General features: G+C 52.6%; 1 protein-coding gene across 7 annotated transcripts in view; it reads left to right on the top strand.

Moving 5' to 3' along the window:
- DENND1A (DENN domain containing 1A) overlaps positions 1-20858 on the top strand; it is a 531199-nt gene that overhangs the window by 507288 nt on the left and 3053 nt on the right. For 3 of the 7 annotated variants that reach the window (XM_070798129.1, XM_070798130.1, XM_070798128.1), the window contains 3 exons: positions 2434-2522; positions 16451-16579; positions 19369-19624. In XM_070798129.1, the coding sequence (XP_070654230.1) occupies positions 2434-2522; positions 16451-16579; positions 19369-19624 (474 nt within the window). The remainder of the gene's footprint in view (positions 1-2433; positions 2523-16450; positions 16580-19368; positions 19625-20858) is intronic. The other 4 variants (XM_070798131.1, XM_070798132.1, XM_070798133.1 and 1 more) reach the window with 2 other exon arrangements.

Here is a 20858-nt window from a genome sequence, read left to right as displayed (position 1 = left end):
AGAGAGAGAGAAAGAGAGATCCGTGCGTGGGCCTTCTCCTCCTGTGCGTGCCTCTGTGAGTATTTGCGAGACTGTGGGTCTGTTGGCATCTCCATGCCTCCATGCATGTCTCTGGGTGGTTGTCTGTCCGTGAGTATAATTTTGCGTCTGCTTTGTCCACACCAGTCAGACGTGCGTGTGACTCTGGGTGTGCCTGCAGCCGTGCGGGTGACTGTCTCTGGGTCTGCCGAGCCTTTTTCTCCCTCCCCCGCCTCTGCTGCCGCCCTCCCCCTCCCACCCCTCCCTCTCCCGCTCTGTCTGGTTTATCATCCCTAATGAAGCAGTCTTCTCCATCGATCCTGCTGATTGCCAACCCATTCCTTTTGTTTGTTGGCGCTGAGCCATTCAGCGGCACTCTGACAGCTCAGCTCGTCTAATTAGCTCTGTTGTTCTTTTTCCCCATGTTTCACCACGTTGCAAGTTCAGTTGAAGTTGCCACAAACTTAATCCCCCCATTTCAGCCACAAGTTCACATTCCTAACCCACCTCTATTGTACGAGGAGCAGCTGTGGGCAGGGACAGGCGAACGGGCCTTACTGTCTGACCTTCCTGAAGCCCCCACCCCAGGACCCCGGGGCAAGGCAGCAGTTGCCCCCAACTGCATGCCCTCTTTGTGGTGCAAAGTCAGGTGCAAACCAGGTGATCCTGCTTACCAGCTGCCAGAGGAGGCAGGCTCTGGGCCAGAAACCAGTTCAGGGTTAGCGTGGGTGTGGGGTGGATCCACTCGTGTGCTCAGCAGCCAGTGACTGGACGTCCGTCTGCACCGTGGAAGGCACTGTTCTAATAGCAGTGATAATAACAGCAACATTATTACGCGCTTCTTAGATTCCAAGCAGCAACATTCATTTCAAAAAACCCAGCTGAGGGGGTCACTAATACAGGCATGGAGCGGAGTGCTAGGCAAGGATGAGACCATCATAAATCCATCTTCTAATTCAGAGATGCCCCCTGTCTTCCGTCTGCTATTGATAAGGTCACAGGGAAGCACGATGAGCTTGTATTGAGCCCCTACTGTGTGCCAGGCCCCATGCCAGCGCTTCTCCTCCATGAGCTCATTGGAGCGTCACAGTAACCCCATAGCAGACAGCAAGTTCAGTGGAATGCACTTGGCTTTTACCACATCTCTGATTTGCCAAACCAGGCTGAGATCAGACTGGCTGTTCCACAGGAAAAACTCTGGTTAGATCAGATGTGAGGAGGCCTGAGGGCCTGATGAAACTCAGTAAAGACTTGTCTCTTATGCAGCCAGCTTCTGTAACCTGTATTCCGGGCCATCGTGTTGGGTCGCCCAGCAGCGCGGGGTTTGGGGCTGGGGAAGGTTCCAGGAGAGGGCGCGGGGTTTGGAGCGTGCCTGTGCTCTCCTTCTCGGTCTTGTCCACTAACCTCGGCAAGTGTGGCGTTGCCTGCAGTGGCCCCTCGTCTGCAGAACAGGAGCAGCCCGCACTGGGCTGCTCGGTGCTTCTTACTGGCAACAAAATTCATAGATAGGCTCTCTCCAGTCCTCCTCTGGCATTGTACAGAGATGGTGGTGCCAAATTTAAAGCCAGTTAGTGTTGACTGGCCCAAACGAGCGTTCTTCTAAGGACACCTAGAAATTCTTAGCCTAACTGTCATCACCGGCTCTAGTAGGAAAAGGAAGTGTCTTTTTATACAATCCCTCATCTTAGCCTTCAGAGGCCGTAGGTAGTAAAAAAAAACCACCGTGTCTCTGCAGTCTGGCCGTGGACCAGGAGACTGTGCACTTCACCGTCAATACCCCCGGCTCCGGCCCTTGAGCTTGTCTGTGTGGTGAGTGCAGTGGCCACACGGACTGTGTGAGGGTCCAGACCGAGCCTTGCACAGGGCTGCCCAGGGGAGCAGAAGGAGGACTTTAATTGGTGCCCTAATGCTGTTAGTATTTGCTTCTCCACCCTCCCACTTAGAGAGTAAAACAAGCATCCTATAATTCAGCTGTTAAAAAGAACAAAATAGGCATGTGTGCCCTAAACACAAAGTCTGAGTGAAACCTCCTTGTTCTAACAAACTGGTTTCCAGGTTCCAGGAGAAGGCAAGCGGGACTTACTATTAGGGCCTCTTTGTTCCGGGTCATGCCCAGACAGTGTCTCGCTGAGCCCTCAGGGCAGCCCCACAAGGAAGCAGGTGGAACCACCCGCTGGGTGCAAATCAGGACACCCAGCCCTTCAGAAGAGCCTTTCTCCTTTGAGTAGGCCACAGATTCCAGTTCACAGATCCGCCACCACTTCAAAAGTCTCCATCATAAGCACAGCCTTTAAGTCTGTGCTCTGAAAATCCCTTAACGTTTGTTTTAGGGCTGCTTACCTACATCTTGAAAATGTCCTTGAATGGCTTTTCCAACTCAGCCCTTCTTGGGGATTTTCCCCATGCCCATTCTAGGTGCGCCCTCCCCGTCCACACGTCGTTAAAAGACCGAAGAGCAACATCACAGTGGAAGCCCGAAGGACGTCCGTCTCGAGCCCCGACCAGTGAGTACCCCGTCCTCCCCTCCCCTCTGCAGGAGCCCAGGGGGGCCAGTGCTTTGTGGAGCCCACGCGGCAGCCCTGGCCTTTGAAGGGCTTCCCCGGAGCCCTGAGCGGGTGTTTCACAAAGAGGTCAGTCGGGGAGCAGGGCTTGATCTTCAGTGTCGGTTCCGCTGGCAGTTGTCACACCAGCAGGAGGCCCCAGAGGCCAGGATGCCGGGCACCAGGCTGGGTTTTGAGTAGTGACACCCACGGGGTACTCAGACAAGCTCAGAAAGTGGTTCTCGGCTTTTTCTTACGCTAAAAATAGAGGGTCAGCAGGAGAGAGTTAGGAACCCAGTTGAGGAGGCTGCCTATTTAATGAGGGCCAAGACCCATGGAATCTGGTGGGCTACAGTCCTTGGGACTGCAAAGAGTCAGACACGACTGAGCGACTCACACACGCGCCACCTTCCTAGGCCTGGGCTGCTCGAGGGAGGTACACCCAGGGCTATCCTCATCCACCGCCCCCCGCACCAGCACCTCTGCTCACCTGTGCCATAGCGTTTAGCTCATCATGAGTCTGCTTTTCTAGCTCTCGGGCCCAGAGCTCCTCAGGACAGGTGCTGGGTTTCATGCCCCATAGCAAGCAGAGGACCTGGCTTAGAGTCATTCTCTGGGCGGACGTTGGGTAGGTGAGGGGAACGCCAGGGCCAGAGGTGAGCGGTGTGAATGTGAGAGGCTTCCTGGCTTCAGCGCTGTCTGGAGAAGGTAGCACTGCTTCCATCAGAGGATGCTGTCTGCCCTTGGTCCCCAAGGTGCACAGCCCCTGGTCTCTGCCCAGACAACTCAGCAGCTACACGCCGGCTTCCCATGACGCCCTGAAAAGTACATGAATCCACCTCGGGTTTTTGCGAGCCAAAATCATTGCCCCTGGGACCCTGATGTCCCTTGGGTGAAGAGGGCAGTGCTTCTCCTGGCTGCCCTGTTTTCAGAAAAGTTCTCAGAGAAGGAAGTTAAGAGAGATGGCAGGTCCTAGCAAGAATAGAAGCCAAAAGAAAGCAGAAATTCTCAGATGCCGGGCTGTGGCCTAGCCTGCCTGTCATCCAGGATTCTCTGGTATATAGTTCAGTATCACGGGAGACTGCGGTGTGGTTACAGAACCAGCCTGCCTAGGAGGCCCTCAAACCTGTGTGTCTGTGTGTCTTGGGAGATGCGTGGTGATGGAGAATTTGGAAGAGAGGACTCCAGAAGTCGGGTGTAGGTTTCACTTGAGCTGTGCACAAAGGGAATGCGGATTGTTTCCCTGCCGTGGATTATGATTGCCCCCTTGTGGAGAGAATGCAGTGTGGCTTCAGAGTGCCTCAGAGCCCAAAGATTTCTCTTTAGGGGGAAGAAGTGCGTCACTTTTCTTGAGAGTCATCTCTTTAAAACTGGACTAAATATTTTATTATCCAGTACATAATATTTATGTACTGGATAGAGGGTCATGGGCCTGGAGATACTGAAAGGCAAATCCAGAATATCCTTGCATTGTACCAGAAACACACCAACACTTGCCAGTCTACCGAAAAGCATTGCCCATTTGTGGCCAAGTCCCGATTAGAGCTTGGACCTCCCCACCACACGTGTTTATGCTGTCGCTTTTCCAGCCCCGTGATAGGAGATTGCTGCGTCAGTGTATGCAAAGAGCCAGGGTCTGGCACCCCCATCATTCTGGTGGTTACCAGAGCTGGGTCGGTACCACTTTGTGTGGGTTTTGTTTTGTTTTATTGCATTATGCCTTGTTCTGGATTTCTTTGGGGGAAACATTTGAGGTTGAAATGAACCGGTGGGAGCAGGGTTGGCTAGTTTAGTGGGCTGGCACACTGGCAGTTATAGAAGACAAATGACAGGTTCTCTGTGATCACGCATAACAGTGCTCCACCGTACAGTGGCCCACCAGGAGATAGGGAGGTACATTTTAGAACATCATTCCAAGAGTTTCTGTTCACTTCTTTTTTTTTTTATGGGGTGAGGGAAGGCAGGGCTGTATTCCTATAACGCCAGTGACATTTCTGGTGTAACCCGGGTGTTTCCCTGCGTCTCTTCCCATGCTGCCTTCTCCCTGCCCCCACCCCCTGTTGTGCTCCACTTCCAAATGCCATGTCACAACAGCACTTGGATGTGTTTTTCTCAACTGTCATCAGCTCCAGCTGGCAAGACCAACTTCTTGAAACACAGGAAGCATCCAGCGGAAAATATTTTAATAAAACAGACTCCTCATAAAATGTTGTTTTGGGGGGAAGAACCCGCCCCTCCCCAGTCTGTCAGCATTGTGTCGGGAGACACGAGAAGACAAGCCGGCGGGCAGGAGCCACATCCTAATGGGGCTTTGTTGCGGGTGGTTCAGTGCTGGGCACGCGGACTCGGTGCCTGGCCCTTTAATCTGGCCTGGATTCTCTTGAATCACAATCTTTGTCTCCGCTGGGAATATCAGAGTGCATCAGAAACTTGGAGGATTTTTGGTGGCAGAAGGAGACACAGGATCTTTGAAGTGGAGGGCGGGATTCGGTCCTCCTGACTTCTTGCCCCAACTTTCACTTCCAAAAAGCACATTAAATAATTAACTGTGTGGACCACAAGATGGAGCTGATTCAGAATAAGTCGGTCTCCACAGCCTCCTGCGGCAGCAGCATCTGGAATTCATCGAGGCCGCTGGCACTGCCGCAGCACTGCTGGCCACTGCCTTCACTGAAGTCCATTTTTTTGCTTTCCAACTTATGTCCATTCTTGCCTCCATTCATTCCACAAACATCTTCAAAAACCTACCAGGTGTGAGCTTCTTAAGATTTTAAAGGGTGCCCTAAGGGGAATCCCACAGCTAAATTTTATTGACTTGCAATTTCCCAAAGCAAAATGTTTCCTATGTTAAATTTTCTTCCCCAGTGAAAAGTAGGTGTCCTAGCCCCTCAAAACCATTTGATGGCGATTGGAAGACTCCTTTAGGAAGTCTTCTGGGGATAACATTTCCCTCTGTTTTTCAGTTAACATTAGCTCATTAATATTCAGTGATGACTTCTCCAGAAGTATTAGCTACTTACATTATTATTCACAGCAGGACTGATGGTATGCCCCAAGGATCCCCTAGGGTAAGAGTTAGGATTAGGAGGGATCGGACGGAATGGGCCGTGGGTCAGAGGCCAGTTGGCAGCGAGTACAGTGAGCTCCTGATGTGTTCTGGGCCCTCTTAGGCATCCTTCCCACAGAATGGGAACTCAGGCTCAGGAAGGAATGAACCAGGGTTCCAGGCCATCCAGTTAGAAAGCGGCAGGGCCAGGACTCCCGGTGCTGCTCAGCTTCGTTCTCTCGGTTGTACTGTGCTGCCCAAGGGGGTCCATTGTTCTCCTGGCTTTGCCCAGAGAGCTCCATGTCCTGAGGTGTCTTATCCTGCACGCTACCTTCCTTTCTGCTTCCCTGGGGTTGGGAACCAGAGCTGTTCAGTCCTCTTCTAGCCCAGGAGGCAGTGTTCTCTGGTGGCTGAGTGTTTCTATCTGGGGAAGGAAAGAGAAGTGACATATACTGAACATCCCTGAAGATGGTGAAGGGTGGGTAGTGGCTTTCCCATTGAACAGATGGGGAAACTGAGGCTCGGAGAGAGGCTTTCCATAACTTGCCCAAGGTCTGGGGGCTGGAAAATGGAGAGATCATCTTTTTGATGACAGGCCTGGTCCTTTCTTCTGCAGCATCCAGCCCTTTTTGTTAAGAACCTAATTATGACTATGAGGATGATGGTGGCTGCAGTAGGCACACTGAGGTCACAGCTCCCCACCCCATTAAAGGTAGGCTTTTCAACGGGAGCGTGCATGGCTCCCAGGCCCCACCTTATCTTCCCTCCGGCTTGCTAGATATGGGGCAATTTCGCATCCAACCTAAGGCTTAGAAAGAGTCGATAGCAAGCTGTAAAAGGCAGCACTGCTCAGTACTGCCCGCCCCTCAGGACCACACACAGCAAGCAGAGGCCAAAGGAAAGGGATGACCTACTGGTCCCCAGGTGCCTCTCTTTCATTCGCGAAATTTCATTCTGCTGTGAGAGTTGGGAGGGAGACAGTTAGGAGCAGTCCCCACCTTTTCTTAAATCTGCATAATTACCTGGAAGGATAGGGCTGTCTTCTGAGTCCTAATGGTGACAGAGCTTGTGCTCATTGTAGATCTGAGGTGTGCCCAGTCCTGCCAGCAGCAGAGACTGAGCTCCTTCAGTGCATACCTTGTCCGCTAAAGGTGACACAGAGCACCCTCCAGCCACCTGAGTCTTGACCCGCTGTAGGCTGGTTATTTGGAGTTCGAAATAAGTAAGTGAGAATAGTCTATGTTCAGCCACCAGGGGCCTGTAAGCCATTGCCCTGTCATTTCTCTGGCCAGATCCATGTAAAAAAACTGCTCTTTACCAGTAATTTTCTTTGTTTGTAAAAATAACCCAGTAGCCTTACAGGTGAGCTGGAAGTTAAGGAAAAGAGACAAGTTCATTCTGAATCCCACTACTTCAGTTCCACCACTTACTAGCATTTCTGCAGATTTTCTAGATGGATCTTGCAGAGCTGCCAGCTTCCTTGCAATATCCCATTGTACACTGGACTTCCAGGAAAGTCTGTCCTTAGCCACTCTTACAGGCCGCTATCCCCACGTCCTTGTTAGCCCCGTGGTGACCATGGAATGGAAGATCCCACTGTGTGTATCTGTGTGGTCTGCCTGACCACACCCCTTATATGGGATTTGTAAACTGTTCCAGTTTTTCACAAATGTGAAAAATGCCAAAGTGAATGTCCTTGTCCTCCAAGTTTTTATATCATTATAAGAACAACTACCATTAACTGAATACGGCATGCTAAGCATTTTACATACTTTGTTTCATTAAATCCTCATGGAAATCTGGGGGCAGGGGTAGGTGTCATTAGCTCTGTTGTATAGAAGTAGTAGCTGTGACTCCAAGAAGTGCTGGCTGCACATGGTCACAAAGCTAGGTAGTGGCAGAGCTGTCCGTAACACCAAAGACCAACCCTTAACCAGTCTTTTTTTTTTTTTAAGATATTTTGATGTGGACCATTTTTTAAGTCTTTACTGAATTTGTTACTACTGCTTCTTATTTTGCTTTGATTTTTGGCCTCAAGGCATGTGAGATTCAAGGCACATGGAATCTCAGCTTCCCCACCAGGGATGGAACCCACACCCCCAGGTCTCCACCACTGGACTGCCAGGAAAGTCTGTCCTCAACCAGTCTTTTAGACAGATTTCTGTTCTGTGTTGCTAAATAACTTTCTGAAAGAATCACACCACTTTACACTCCCATCAGAACTGTGGAATCCCCGGGAATCTGGGTCCCAGAGACCCATCGGGACATGCGGCTGGCCTTAGAAATCCTTCTGGACGAGGAGTACTTCTGCAGGTGGTGCTGGCTGGGCAGGCAGTGTGTGCACCAAACGGCCAGCCCCCACTGCTCAGGAATTGGAGAGTCTGCTCATCTGAATTGCACTGCATGACCCCAGTACCCAAAGCCCCCAAAGATTAAAGTAAGATCAGAAGAAGCTGCCAGAAGCATTTAGTGAGAGCTCTGCCCAAAGACCAGGTCTCAGAACACTTTGCAGTCGTATCTCTTCAGGCTGGTTGCACACATGCTCTGGCAGGAGATGACGTCTGCTTCACCCCCACTTCCCCTGCCCCCATGCTGAGTCTCCTTGGGCTCAGCACGGCCTCTGGCTCAGGATCACAACCGGAGCCCCTCTGCCTCCTGTCCAGACCCAGAGCTGCCCAAGAGTGAGGGCCTGGTGTACATGCCTGGCTTGGCATCCGCAGACTTGGGCAGCATCCTGGCCCACCAGCTGCCAGTCCGAGACATTGCACAACTCTCTTTGCCGTCTTTTTTTTTTTTTTTGCAATACCTGTTAACATCCCAAAGAACACAATCTGGGAAGCTGCCCATAGGAGCCACACAAGCATCCTCAGTTAGCAGCCGTGACTGCTGCAGCCTGCCTCCTCCCAAGCCCACAACACCCAGGACTTCCCCTGACGAAGCCATGACCTACCGTGTCATGTATCACCACGTGCCACACGCACACTCACAGACCCCCATAGTCTGTAAGTAGGGCAGGGCTGTGTGACCATCAGCTTTGACTCTTCAACTTCAAGACCAGAGCCTGGCCCAGCTCTGCTCAGGGATATTTACTGAATGAGTGAACGGAGGAATCCCCGCGGGCAGCTTACAGCCCAGCGTCCTGGAGATGAGGGCTGGTGTCAGTTAACAACCACAGATGTGTAAAGAGCACCTGCTATGAGCCAGGTGTGATTAGGAGGCTTAGCAGCACCTGCCTGGCCTGGCCCTCTAAGAGCTAGAAGCTGCAATCAGCCCCGGGAGCAATCTCCAGGGTGCCAGCTGGGCCCTAGGACCCAGGGGGTAGGGGCAGCTTCCTGGGCACTACGGCCTGGCAAGCTGCCAGGAGATCAAGCAGGTGGGTGCAGACTCAATTAGCGAGGCAAGAGGCTTCTGACCCGACTTGGCCCCTGCCCGCTCTCCACCAGTGAGTTTTAGGCCCCAGAGACAAAGCCAAGACAGAAGCCAGGCATGAAGCCTGAGCCCAGACTAGAAAAGCAGGAGCTGCCACAGGGCCCCCGGCATACACAGTAGCCCAGGAAGACACAGGAACCCCTCATGTCGACCACTTCCACCTACCACCTGGAAGGAGGGACTCTCCCAGGAGCGGTCACAGTAGGGGATTAGATGCAACTGAAAAGCCAAGCCTTTATGATGCCTTCAGACACAGCACCCCCTCCTTAAGATGTCACTGAGCTCAGTCTCCTCTGAAAGGCTCTGCCACACCAACAAGCACCCTCCCCAGTCCAAATTCCATGTCACCATTTCCCAAGCGCCTGTTCTGGGCCCAGTACTTTGACATGTGTCATCTTGGTTAGCCTCCCCTACTCCCCCAAAGCCTTCACAGTGACGGCATTGTCAGCCCACCCAGCCACGGGGGAACCAAGACTCTGTCAGGTGGAATGACCTGCCCTGGCTCCAGCACGTATACCCAGGCCCACTGGGTCCCACATCCACATCCACTGCTTCCACACCAGACACCTTCCCACAACTGCTGCCTCAGTCCCTAGAAAAGACTTGCGCTCTTGGCAGGCAGAGACTGTCCTCAGGATGAGGGATGGGTGTTTCTCAGCATCTACATAATTTCTCTTCCGGGTAAGGAGAGCGCCCCCAAGGTGTCCCCTTCCCCGTCTTCCCTCCAGCAGAGAACATGAAGGGTGGGAGAGTGGAGCCAGGCCTTTCCGCCTGCGTGAGTGTCCACCCGGCACCAGGGAAGGTCTCCTCAGCCTGCTGGGTGTGGGTGTGGACATGGGGAGTCCACACTAGTGATCTTTGTGGGAGGAAGGCAGATAGACAGACACAGGTTGATGAATAAGTGGACAATTAGCAAGATACTAAAGAAAGGTAAAAGGCACAACGAACCCAGGAGATGGAGATGAGGGCAGTGGAGCCAGTAAGTGCCCCGTGCCGGCTCCCCAGGCCACCACCGCCCCACCCCGACCTCACACCACCTGGTCCCTGCCAACCCCACCTGCCACCCTCAAGCCCCCGTGCCCACTCCTCCACAGAGACACCTCCAGGCCACTGTACAGCCTCTGTTGGACTCACGATTAAAGCCCAGCCCCCATGTCACCTCCCAGGTGGCGCCTTGTCCAGGGGCCCCTGAGCTGGGCACACGCACCACTGCACTCTGGCAGGGCAAGTCCCCAACAGGAAGGAAAGGCCCTGGCCTCACACTCACCATCCACCCTCGACCAGTCCACGAGACAGGAAGACACCTTCTCATCACAGCAGCGAGTCTCTCATCGCTGTTCTTAAGTGGATATTCACCTACCACTGAGAACAAAGACCGCGTGTCCAGCAGGTTCCCATATCTGTCTTTAGTTCTTCTTCCTGTTTAGCAGTCCTAGCCTTGCCCCAGGCACATGGAATAGCTCCAGTGGACGTTCCAGAGCTTCCCTTATGGGTCCTCCACCACACTCGTCCCTTCCATAGAAGAGACTTGCTTCAGAGCCTTTTTCTCTGTTTTTTAACCCACGCCTGTGCTAAGGTGCCCTCCAGAGTATCAGCCCTGTGTGGCAGTGCTGGCAAGGAGGCATGGCAGCGCCTCCAGGTGGGGGAGCTCTCAGGTGACTCTGATGTGCTGAGACGTGCCCAGCTGGGGACCAGCAACCTTGACTGGGGAGATCTTTGAAGGCAGGACCACTCTATTCGTCCTTGAACACCCAGGGGAGACTCTGAACAGGGTGGAGAGGTGCAAAATCTGTGGACAGGTGAGCGTAGCATCTGGGCAGGAGCTGAGTGTGCACTGGGCACCGTGTGAAGCCCTTCACGAGTGTCCTCACTCAGCTCTTGTGATAAGACTAACAAGAGGGCTGTAGAATCTCCATTTTGCAGATAAGAAACTGAGGTTCAGGGAGGTACAATGACTGTCCCGAGGTCGGTCTGGCTGGCACTTTGGGGGAGGGTGGACAGACGGGCCTTGTCTTGGGGCCTGTCCCTGCCCAGCGGCCCAACAGGAGCCTTGTAATCAGTGGATGCCAGAGCGGCATCCAGTAAAGTAAAGATCCTTTGTGCTGGAATGAAATGATCCTTTAAAACGTGTTCACCAGCTCCCCTCATTCGTTACCTCTGGAGACCAAGTCCTTGCTGATTTTTTCCCCTTCTTTATCTCAAGTATATTTAAATGTCAATTAAATTTGAAATATCTACATTTGTCAGCATTTCATTGTGGGCCAGCGTGACGTGCTGCTGATTTGTCCACGCGATGTGACACATGAAAAAAACTCTCGAGATGCAGATCTTCCTCATTAAAAACTAAGCCCGTGCGATCCCGGCACGGCAGAGAGCCACAGAGCACGTCCCCGCTTCCTGACGCCGTGTCTCTGACATGGTATTTAAAAAGGAACAGCCGCGCCTGTCACCACTGTCACACGCGCGTGCTAGCCAGCGACACGTTACACCAAACATTAGAGAGGGTTCGGGGAGTCATCTGCATGGGAACTCCGCGCTGAGATGAGGTGGGCAGAGGCGGGAGCAGCCGTGGGAGACGCTGGGCTCTGAATGTGATGGACAGCGGGCCTTTCTTTCTCGCCAAGACCCCGGCAGCCCTCACTGGGTAGCCAAGTTTGCCACGACCTGCCTTTTCACAGACAGCTCTTTGTGTGTAATAAAATCCAGGCAAGTGGTGGGTGGCAGACTGCAGGGTAGTAGCTGAATTGGGTTAATGAGGGAAGAGGTATGCTTTTTTTTTTCATATTCTGCCTTAAGCTAATAAAAAATTTAAACCTGGACATATTCGACGGTTTATCCTTTATCTCTGACAAATATCTGACTGTATGTTTCATGGGCGAACATGAGCAGCTGAATTTAAATAAGTTTATTTTGAAATCTCACCTTTTATCAAAAGTGGAAGGAGAAACACACAACCCCTTATTTCATTGTTTCAGATCCACAGAACTAAAGAGGCAGGATCACAAAGTGCTTTAGAGTCAGGCGGATCCAAATTCCATGCTCTGCCCTTAGCTGCTGTGTGACACTGGGCAAGTGACTCTGCCTCTCTGAGCCTTGGCTGCTTTATCTGCAGAATAAGGATGATGTGATGAGTAATTAATCAGAAACCGTACGGACAGCATTTAGCCCAACACTTGTAAATACTGCTAGTGTCAGCATCGTCATCCATGTGGCCCAAAGCCTACCCTGAAGAAACTCTCATCAAACCACATGGCAGAGTTCTTGTCTGGGTATTTCCATCACTCTTGAGAGACAGATAGTGTGTCCAGGAGACACCCTGGACCTCATGTTGAAGCCCTGCCCGACCAGCCTGGCCTGGTCAAAAGAGCCAGCTGGAGAGGAAAATGTTGAGCTGGACAGTGAGGCTCCCTGTCCCCCACCTCGCCCCCAAGTACCTGTGATCTGCCCTCGGGAGTCACTGGATTCTGACAATGATGGGAAGTGCAGCAGCCTGACAAGAAAACCAAGGCAGAGTCCAGCACAAAGGCTCTTGGCTCTCCTATGAATCCAGATATTGCTGGCAGCTTTAGTGGCATGCAGCTGATGTGCCAAGCTGCGCTCTCTGCTTGCTTGTCAAAGCCAGAGGAGGGGACTGTGCTTGGACAGGTTCTGGAATGCATTCAAGATGGATCTGAGCGTCACCAAAGCCTCATTCAGTTTGACTCAAGCAGAGATACGAGGCCCACATGTACACAGCCTTCCACCAGCCCAGAGGACTGGAAGGAGAGGGCTCTGAACTGGAGTCCCTGCTCATCACCTCCCGGTTGGGTGGCCTGATCACACCTTTCTTCTTCACCATGACCCCCAGTGCTCATCTAGCACTGGGTCTTCTCAGTCGGCACTCAGGCTGTGCTTTTCGATTGGGTGCATGGGTGACTGGACGAGACAGGTGGATGAATGGACTTATGACAGTCTTGTCCTCTCTAAAATCTGTGCAGTGACACCTTCCTGCTGGGGGGTGGGGGCAGGGTGGTAGAAATAACCTATGTAAAGACACTGGCACAGTACCTCCTTGTGGATACTATTGTAAGCATTTTTCTGAGATTCCCACCTGCCCCCGTATATATATAACACTTTCATCCATAAACGTGGTCCTATTCATTCTTAAATTAATATTCTTTTTCATATTCTTTCCCATTATGGTTTATTGTAAGATATTATAGTTTCCTGTGCTCTACAGTAGGACCTTGATATTTATGTATTTTATATATAGTAGTTTGTATCTGCTATTTCCAAACTCCTAATTTATCACCCTCCTTCCCCTTTGGTAACCGTAAGTTTTTCTTTGTCTGTGAGTCTGTTTCTGTTTTGTAAATAAGTTCATTTAAATCACATTTTAGATTCCACATAAAAATGATGTCCTATGGTATTCGTCTTTTTCTGTCTTATTTCACTTAGTACAGCAATCTGTAGGTCCAATCCATGTTGCTGCAAATGGCATTATTTCATCCCTTCTTATGGCTGAGTAATATTTCATTGTGTATGCATGTCCCACATCTTCTTTATCCGTCCATTTATCGATGGGCATTTAGGTTGCTTCCATGTCTTGGCTATTGTGCATAGTGCTGCTATGAATATTGGGTGCGTGTATGCCTTCAAATTAGAGTTTTCTCTGGATGTATGCCCAGGAGTGGGATTGTAGGATCACACGGCAACTCTGTTTTTAGTTTTTTAAGGCACCTCCATACGACTCTCCATAGTAGCTATACCAATGTACATTCCCACCAACAGTGTCGGAGGGTTCCCTTTTCTCCACATCAGAGAGGGGACCTTCCTACACTGCATCCTCAAGCTGAGGAAAGGATCATGTGCCTGGTGGGTGTCCAGAAAGAGGGATAAAATGGGCGCGTGCGAGGCCTCGTCTCCCCAGCACGCTGGCTTCTGCTCAGTCCCTCAGCAGACTTCCTCTGCCCTAACACTGTGCCAGGGGTGTGAGGATAGAGAGAATGCACCAGGCTGCTGCCCTTGAGGACCTCATCACAAACAGAACTGCAAGAGGTTCAGCTCTATTGATGATTCTGGAGGAGGGCATGGCAACCCACTCTAGTATTCTTGCCTGGAGACTCCCCACGGACAGAGGAGCCTGGCAGGCTACAGTCCATGGGGTCGCAAAGAGTCAGACACAGCTGAGCAACTAAGCACAGCACACACACAGCTGTACTGATGAAGCGCTAAACCACTCAGCCCAAGGAGAAGCCCACTCCATCTAGGGAGAAAATTCCGCTGGGAGCTCCAGGAAGGCATCTAGGAGAGCGGTTTGAGCTGAGTGTTGCAGGCCAGGGCAGTCAGTGCAGCAGGGAAAGGCAAAGGCAGGTGGCAGGGGCAGCAGGAAAGCAGCACAGAGATGGCGGGCTAGGCACAAAGCAGCGCCCGCCCTGCTCAGAGCCTCCCGCCTGCCCAGCACCTTCCACGAGTTCTCTGAGTGCAGCCTAAGGCAGAGTGCCTGCCCCGCTGCGCCCCACCCCACTCGGGACAACAGTCCAGTGCTGGCAAGTAAGAAGGGGTCCTCCTAACCTTTAGACAGATAAATAAGTCATTCCAGACACATCTGAACATCAGTACTGCTGATGCTTTAGACACTGCATGACCAGCTGAGGTGAAATCACCATCAAGAGATTGGCAAGGCCAGGACTGTGATTCAGAGCAACATTCCAGGCGCCATGTGGAAAGTGGCCCTTCTGCTGAGCTGTATTTTATGTCCCAGTCTGGCCCCTGTGCTGGCCAGGGCACATTCCTGCGGGTCAGACCTTCCTGCCCTCTCTCCTGAGCAGAGACAAATGCACGTTCTAGGCCATGCTGCCACCAGTCCTGGTGGGCTGACATGCATCTTGTCCCTGACACCCGGGAAGGCGGCCTGGGAATGGAGAGGAGAGTGGTGACCTCCCTGTGCAGCCCTGGGCAAGTGAATTCCCCTCTCTGAGCCTCAACCTCCCCTTCAGTACGAGGACAAAACTCTCTGCCTGGCTAACTTTCAGGGACAGTGCAAGGCAATGAAGGGTCAAGTGTGATCGTGCTGGGCCCTCAGCCCTGGGCGCCAGCTTTGATTCCACATTTGAAAGAACAAGATATCCTTGGGTAACAACTGTCTTAGCACCGGGGATGGTGGGTCACAGCCCACTCGCCCAGTCCCCCCAGGGACAGCTGCTGTCTCTCACTTACCCTCCAGCCCTGGTACCCATGCACTTTTTTGGACATGTTTCCTCTTCCTGAAATGAAGTCAGAAGGGAATTGCATCATATGAGGCAAAGAAAGGAGACTGCTCTGGCTGGGGTCTGGGGAGAGAGGAGACAGTCCCGATCAGGTATCCCTGTGTCTCCTGTGTTTGAGGTACCTCTCCAAATTTCACCAGTGCCCAGGAGACCCTCGGTGTGCGTCCAGCCCTCTGCACTGGGTAGAGGCGTGGGCTGCCGGCTCCCCAGTTGTATGTTGGGGCAGCAGCCGTGGGGCCAGGATTTGAACCAAGAGCTGTGGGGTCCAGCCTCTCTCTCCTGAGCACACGCCTCTCACGCGCCCTGGTCAGTGTATAATTCATAGGAGCCGGCGTGGAGTTTCTCTGGGCTGTGTATGTGTTTGTGTTTATAGAGGTAGAGCTCACAGGTGGCTGACAAGGGAGATGTATTTTTTATAACAATGAATATTTAATTTCCACATCACAGATGAAAAAGACTCTCTGAAGAGGCATCTGAGGGAGACTCCAGAGAGCGGCCGCTAATCAGAAAAGGGCCTTCTTGCGAGTGCTCTTCCACGTGGCTCACTTTCTTCTTTAACTTTTTCATTTTTTATTTTTTCCTGATTATTGAAGTAGATATGCACATTGGAGAAAATGTAGAAGACACGAAAATAAAAAATGGGAGAAGGGAAAAAAAATTACCCAAAATCCCCTAGCTTTTGTTGACATTTAGACACCTGCCTTTCCAGTCTTTTTTCTATGCATTTTTCCATTAGCAAATGAGACAGAAGGTTTTTATAAACATAGTTTAATGAGAAGATAATACTCAGCCAACTGTACCATAATTCACTTCACCAGATTCCTACTGCAGAAATTTAGATTGTCTCGTATTTTATAAACAGAGCGGTAATGGACATCTTTGTGCATAATCTGTTGCTACAGTTTGGGGTATCTAAATGAAAGTGAAATCATGAGGTCATAGATGCATTTAAGGCTCTTGACACAGGTGGCAAACCCACAGTTTCTTTTCTGTTCGGGACCAGCTTCCTCACCGTGGGGGCCTGTCGGGCCTTCTCTGGACAGCTTCCTCCCTGGCCGGCAGAGGGAGGCCAGGGTCAGGCACCGGCCTGCAGGCCTCCTTCCCTCCCCACCACGCGGGGTCCTGAGGTGCCTCCTAACGGTCTTCTCTCTTGTCTCCCTCTGCCCCAGCCTCGTAAGGCCCTTGCGACACTATGCTGTCTTCCTCTCCGAAGACTCCTCTGACGATGAGTGCCAGCGGGAAGAGGGCCCGAGCTCTGGCTTCACCGAAAGCTTTTTCTTCTCCACTCCCTTTGAATGGTCTCTCCTTCCTTCTTCCGTTTTCCTGAGCTCGGCTTGGTGACTCTCCGGGACCACTTGAAGGGGCGGGGGTGGCCAGCTTGTGCTTGCGTGTGGGGAGGGTGCCTGGGGCTGCTGCCGTCCGGCGCCTGCGTGCAGGGCGGCGCACCTCCCCCGGCCCGCCGTGTGCCTCCTCCCAGGGCGTTCATTCCGCCAGCCCCACAGGGCCTGTGGCGATGGGGTGAGGTAACAAGGGTGACTGGGCTGTGAAGGTGTGAGACGGGAACATCGGTCTCCTTCCTCACAGGGAGAATGCACTGGACTGTTACTGGGGTTGCCGACTGCAGCGTCGGCTGCGGATAGGCTGGTTGTTGCTGCCCAGTCTTCCTTTATCTCAGCACACCTTGGGAAGCCATGGAGATGGAGCGTCAGATTTAAAGTTTAAAAAAAAAACAAAAAAAAGTTACTGGTATGGAATATATATATATTAATGATGGCATGGCCAAAGATCTTACCGATTTGTCTGACTTTAAGATAACTTTTCTCATTATTATTTATAGCCTAAGCCTCCTTCTAATTACAAATTGCAACAAAGAAAGAGAAAAAGAAGGTTCACCACAACACAGCCACCCCGGGAACTGGGCTTTGGTGGCTGCCTGTTTTTTTCGCCACTTCTTGCCTCTCCACCCACAGGCTTTTCCCAGCTGGGACTGAGCAGAGGGCCAGCTCTGGTCTGTGTTTATCTGTTTGCATGGTGTTTCTAATGGGAGCCTTCAGGGGAAGGGAACTGCCCTTTGCTGAACACCCACAGCAGACCTTGGGGAGTGAACCATTCCAGCCCGATTACAGAAGAGGGGCTCTCCCCTTGCTCCCCCCTTGTCAGCCCCCTTCACTATCTCCCTGCACCCACTCTCTCCTCCAAGGCTGGGCCTGTGGGTTCCTTGGGGCACCCGACAAGCCCAAAAGCTCTCTTCCTGCCACTGCCCCCACAGGCAAGGAGCTTCTGGCCCTTTGTGCCACCAGCTCCCCTGTGACTGCAGGCAAGTCAGCCCCCTCCTGAGGTCCTCACTTAGAGAGCAGTGCCCTAAGCCAGTGTTGCCCAAGTTTTGCGTGCTGCCTGGTCTGTACAGTGAATCTCCTTCATTAAAACTAGGAGAAAAGCCTTGTCCTAAGCAATAGTATCTATAATATCATAGACTTAATGTATCAGTTATTATTTCTATTATTAATTAAAATAAAGATTGCATCATTGGAATAAGAAATGTCCAGCCATGTATCAACTTACAATTGCCTTGCTGGTAAAAGGATCCCACACAGATAACAGCCAAGGACCCCCACCGTGGGATCTGGCTGGCCACGTTCTTTTTAAATTAATTGATGCCTTAATTATTTAAAATAATGCTCACTCCCTGAACCATGATCTATGAAAAGCATAGGGTTTTGTGTGTGTTTAAAGGGAAACGGCCATCTTAAAATGAATTCCTTCTAAACAAACTGTTTCCTTAACTACAAAGCACACTGACTTTTCTTTGTCTCCTTCACTGTGTTCAAACTTGGTTAAAGGAGCTTGGTCAGATGGCTTAGTTAGAGCAAGTGAGGGACTTTAGAAGTTTCTCATACTTGGCTTCCACTTCTGCCTCTTGCCAGGTGCTGTGTGACTTAGGTTCCGTTACTTGCCTCTCTGAGCTTCAGCTTCCTCATCTATAAAGTGGAGGGTGTGAGTCCTACTTCATGGGCTGCTTGTATGGCTTCAGGGAGATAGTACAGTCTGACGCAGTCCTTGCCAGAGTCAAGACTGTTGGTTGAGCCCCTTTTCCTCTACTGACTGTCCCCCTGCCCAGGTTCATGCAAGTGGGCCTTCAGACCACCAGGTGGCGACCTTCCCCACTTTACCAGAGCCATGAGCAGTTTCCACCTGACCCAGGGGGCAGAGCCTTGTGATTGGAGGTAGGATGCTACTCCGACCTTGTTTCACAAGAGGTCTGGGGAGCATTCTCCACGTACCCTGGGGCTCAGGCTTGTGAGAGAGGATAGCGAGAGGCACCCAGTGTCCCCAGCACCTGGGTTGGCTATAAGATTTTGGTGCATGAATGCACAGGATGTGTTAACAGCCTCAGCATGCCTGCTGTACAGCCGGCACCACGTCTGCTCGTGTCATCTCCACCACCAGTTGCAAGGACGTGCACTCTGGAACGGGGGAGCAGCTGAGGCTCAGAGAGGTTAAGTGACTTGCCCAAGGTCCCACAGCAAGAGGTGGCACCAGGGCTGGAACCGAGATCAGCACAGGCTGAGGCCTAGGTAGTTCGTGGCTGAGGATCCTGGGGTGCACTGTGCAGCCCCCTGGGGGAGAGTTCCCCCCGCTCAGTTCCGCACAGGCTGGGCCCAGGACCCGACTACTGCAGGGGTGAGGGTACGGACAACGGGCTCAGGAGTGAGTCCTCCTGCCGGTTCCCTCTCCAGCCGTGCCCCATTCCTCATGCCTTGTGTGAATGGTGTGGGAGCCTGCTGACCAGTTCTATGGTAGGTCTTGTGGTCTGGAGGAAACTAAGTGGGCTCCCTGGTGCAAGCTAGAGCCAGAGCAACTTGCCCAAGGCCCCTCAGTGAGCGGAACCCGAGATCAGCCCAGGTCTGTCTGCCTGTCTGACAGGCACTGTTCAGACACCTGCACTCGCAGGGACCCAGAACACTCTCCTCTCCCAAGGCTCCCAGCTGTGCTCCTTGAGGCCTGGAAGTTCTCCGGGGTGGGGGCTGCTTGCTCCTTCCGGGACGGCTCTGGGTGGGAGAATCCAGCCTGCTCTGCCTCCCCCCAGGCCACAGCCATATCGGACACTCAAGGAGTCAGACAGTGCAGGGGACGAGGCCGAAAGCCCGGAGCAGCGAGCGCGGGAGCCTGTGGGCCCCACCCCAGCTCCACACGACCGGGCCGCCAGCATCAACCTCCTGGAGGATGTCTTCAGCAACCTCGACATGGAAGTCCCGCTGCAGCAGCTGGGCCAGGCCAAAAGCTTGGAAGACCTTCGGACCCCCAAAGACCTGAGGGAGCAGCCGGGGACCTTTGACTATCAGGTATGGTGGTTGGAGGTGGGCACGGGCTGGGGGCACTTTCTGCACGTGAGGCAGGTTTTCCCACATGACAGTGAGACACCAAGGGAGAAAGAGCCACTTTTCCAAGTCCCTCAGCCAGTGCTCAGAGTCACTCTGACTGCAAACTCTGCCGGGCGGGCCAGTGACCAGAGCCCCGCACACAGTGATCGCTGGAGAACAGCTACAGCCTGATGAAAATCTGCCCGCTGCTTCATGGGCGGCGCCATGACCCCTGATGGAGCTGGGATTGTCCCCACCTCACCAGGCTCCTTGAAGAGCCTGTGGATCAGAGCTCTGGGGCTCTGGATACTCACCTGTGACCCCTGATCTTCCTTGAGACTTTCAGTCTGTCACCACCTGTGCCTGTCTCTTCACTTGTGCCAGGCGGCTGCTGACTCTGCAGTCCCTGGGTCACAGTGTGGAATTCACAAAGCTCCCACGTATCCAGGGGGCACTAGTGGTAAAGAACACACCTGCCAGTGCAGGAGATGTTAAGAGACAAGGGTTCGATCCCTGGGTCAGGAAGATCCCCTGGAGGAGGGCATGGCAACCCACTCCAGTATTCTTGCCTGGAGAATCCCCATGGACAGAGGAGCCTGGGGGGCTACAGTCCATGGGGTTTCAAAGAGTTGGACACGACTGAAGCAACTTAGCACACATATCCGATGATTCACACAAGCCCATCTGTAGGGAATTGCTATTTCCAGGCTGCAAATGAGGGAGCTCAGGCCAAGAGAAGGGACATGACACCCAGGTCGTGGCCCAGCAGGTGGCAGAGCTGGACAGAGCCCAGTCCTATTTCAGCCCCAGCCAGTGTGCCCTCACCCAGCCCCCGAGCCTCACTTGCCCTCTTGGGCTCAGGGGTGGCTGAAAGTGCCCACACGCTTTGAAAAGTAAAATGGGTCAGGCCAGTAGAGGGTCAGCAGATGGAGTCCTTTTCCTAAAACTAATTAGCAGCGCTGGCTTGAAAAGACAGGGCTTTTTCTGGAGACCCTTTGTGCCACCCTAGTGAGAGAAGCCTGGCCTGGAGTCCAGACAGACCTGGGCTTGCTTTCTACTGCTGATCTGGGCCGAGCCCCCAACTTCCCTGAGCCCCAGAGACCTAGCTGGCCACAGTCCCAGGACCACAGCCCCAGTGTCCCCCTGGCGCACAGGAGGGGGTGGGGAGAGCCCATCTGTCCCCGGTCAGCTGCAGTCATTGCCTCCCTCGCTCTCT

This window comes from Bos indicus, chromosome 11 (assembly GCF_029378745.1).
Source record: "Bos indicus isolate NIAB-ARS_2022 breed Sahiwal x Tharparkar chromosome 11, NIAB-ARS_B.indTharparkar_mat_pri_1.0, whole genome shotgun sequence".
Taxonomy (NCBI): domain Eukaryota; kingdom Metazoa; phylum Chordata; class Mammalia; order Artiodactyla; family Bovidae; genus Bos; species Bos indicus.
Note: the sequence above shows the minus strand (reverse complement) of the source record. Positions and strands in the feature narration are given on the sequence as shown.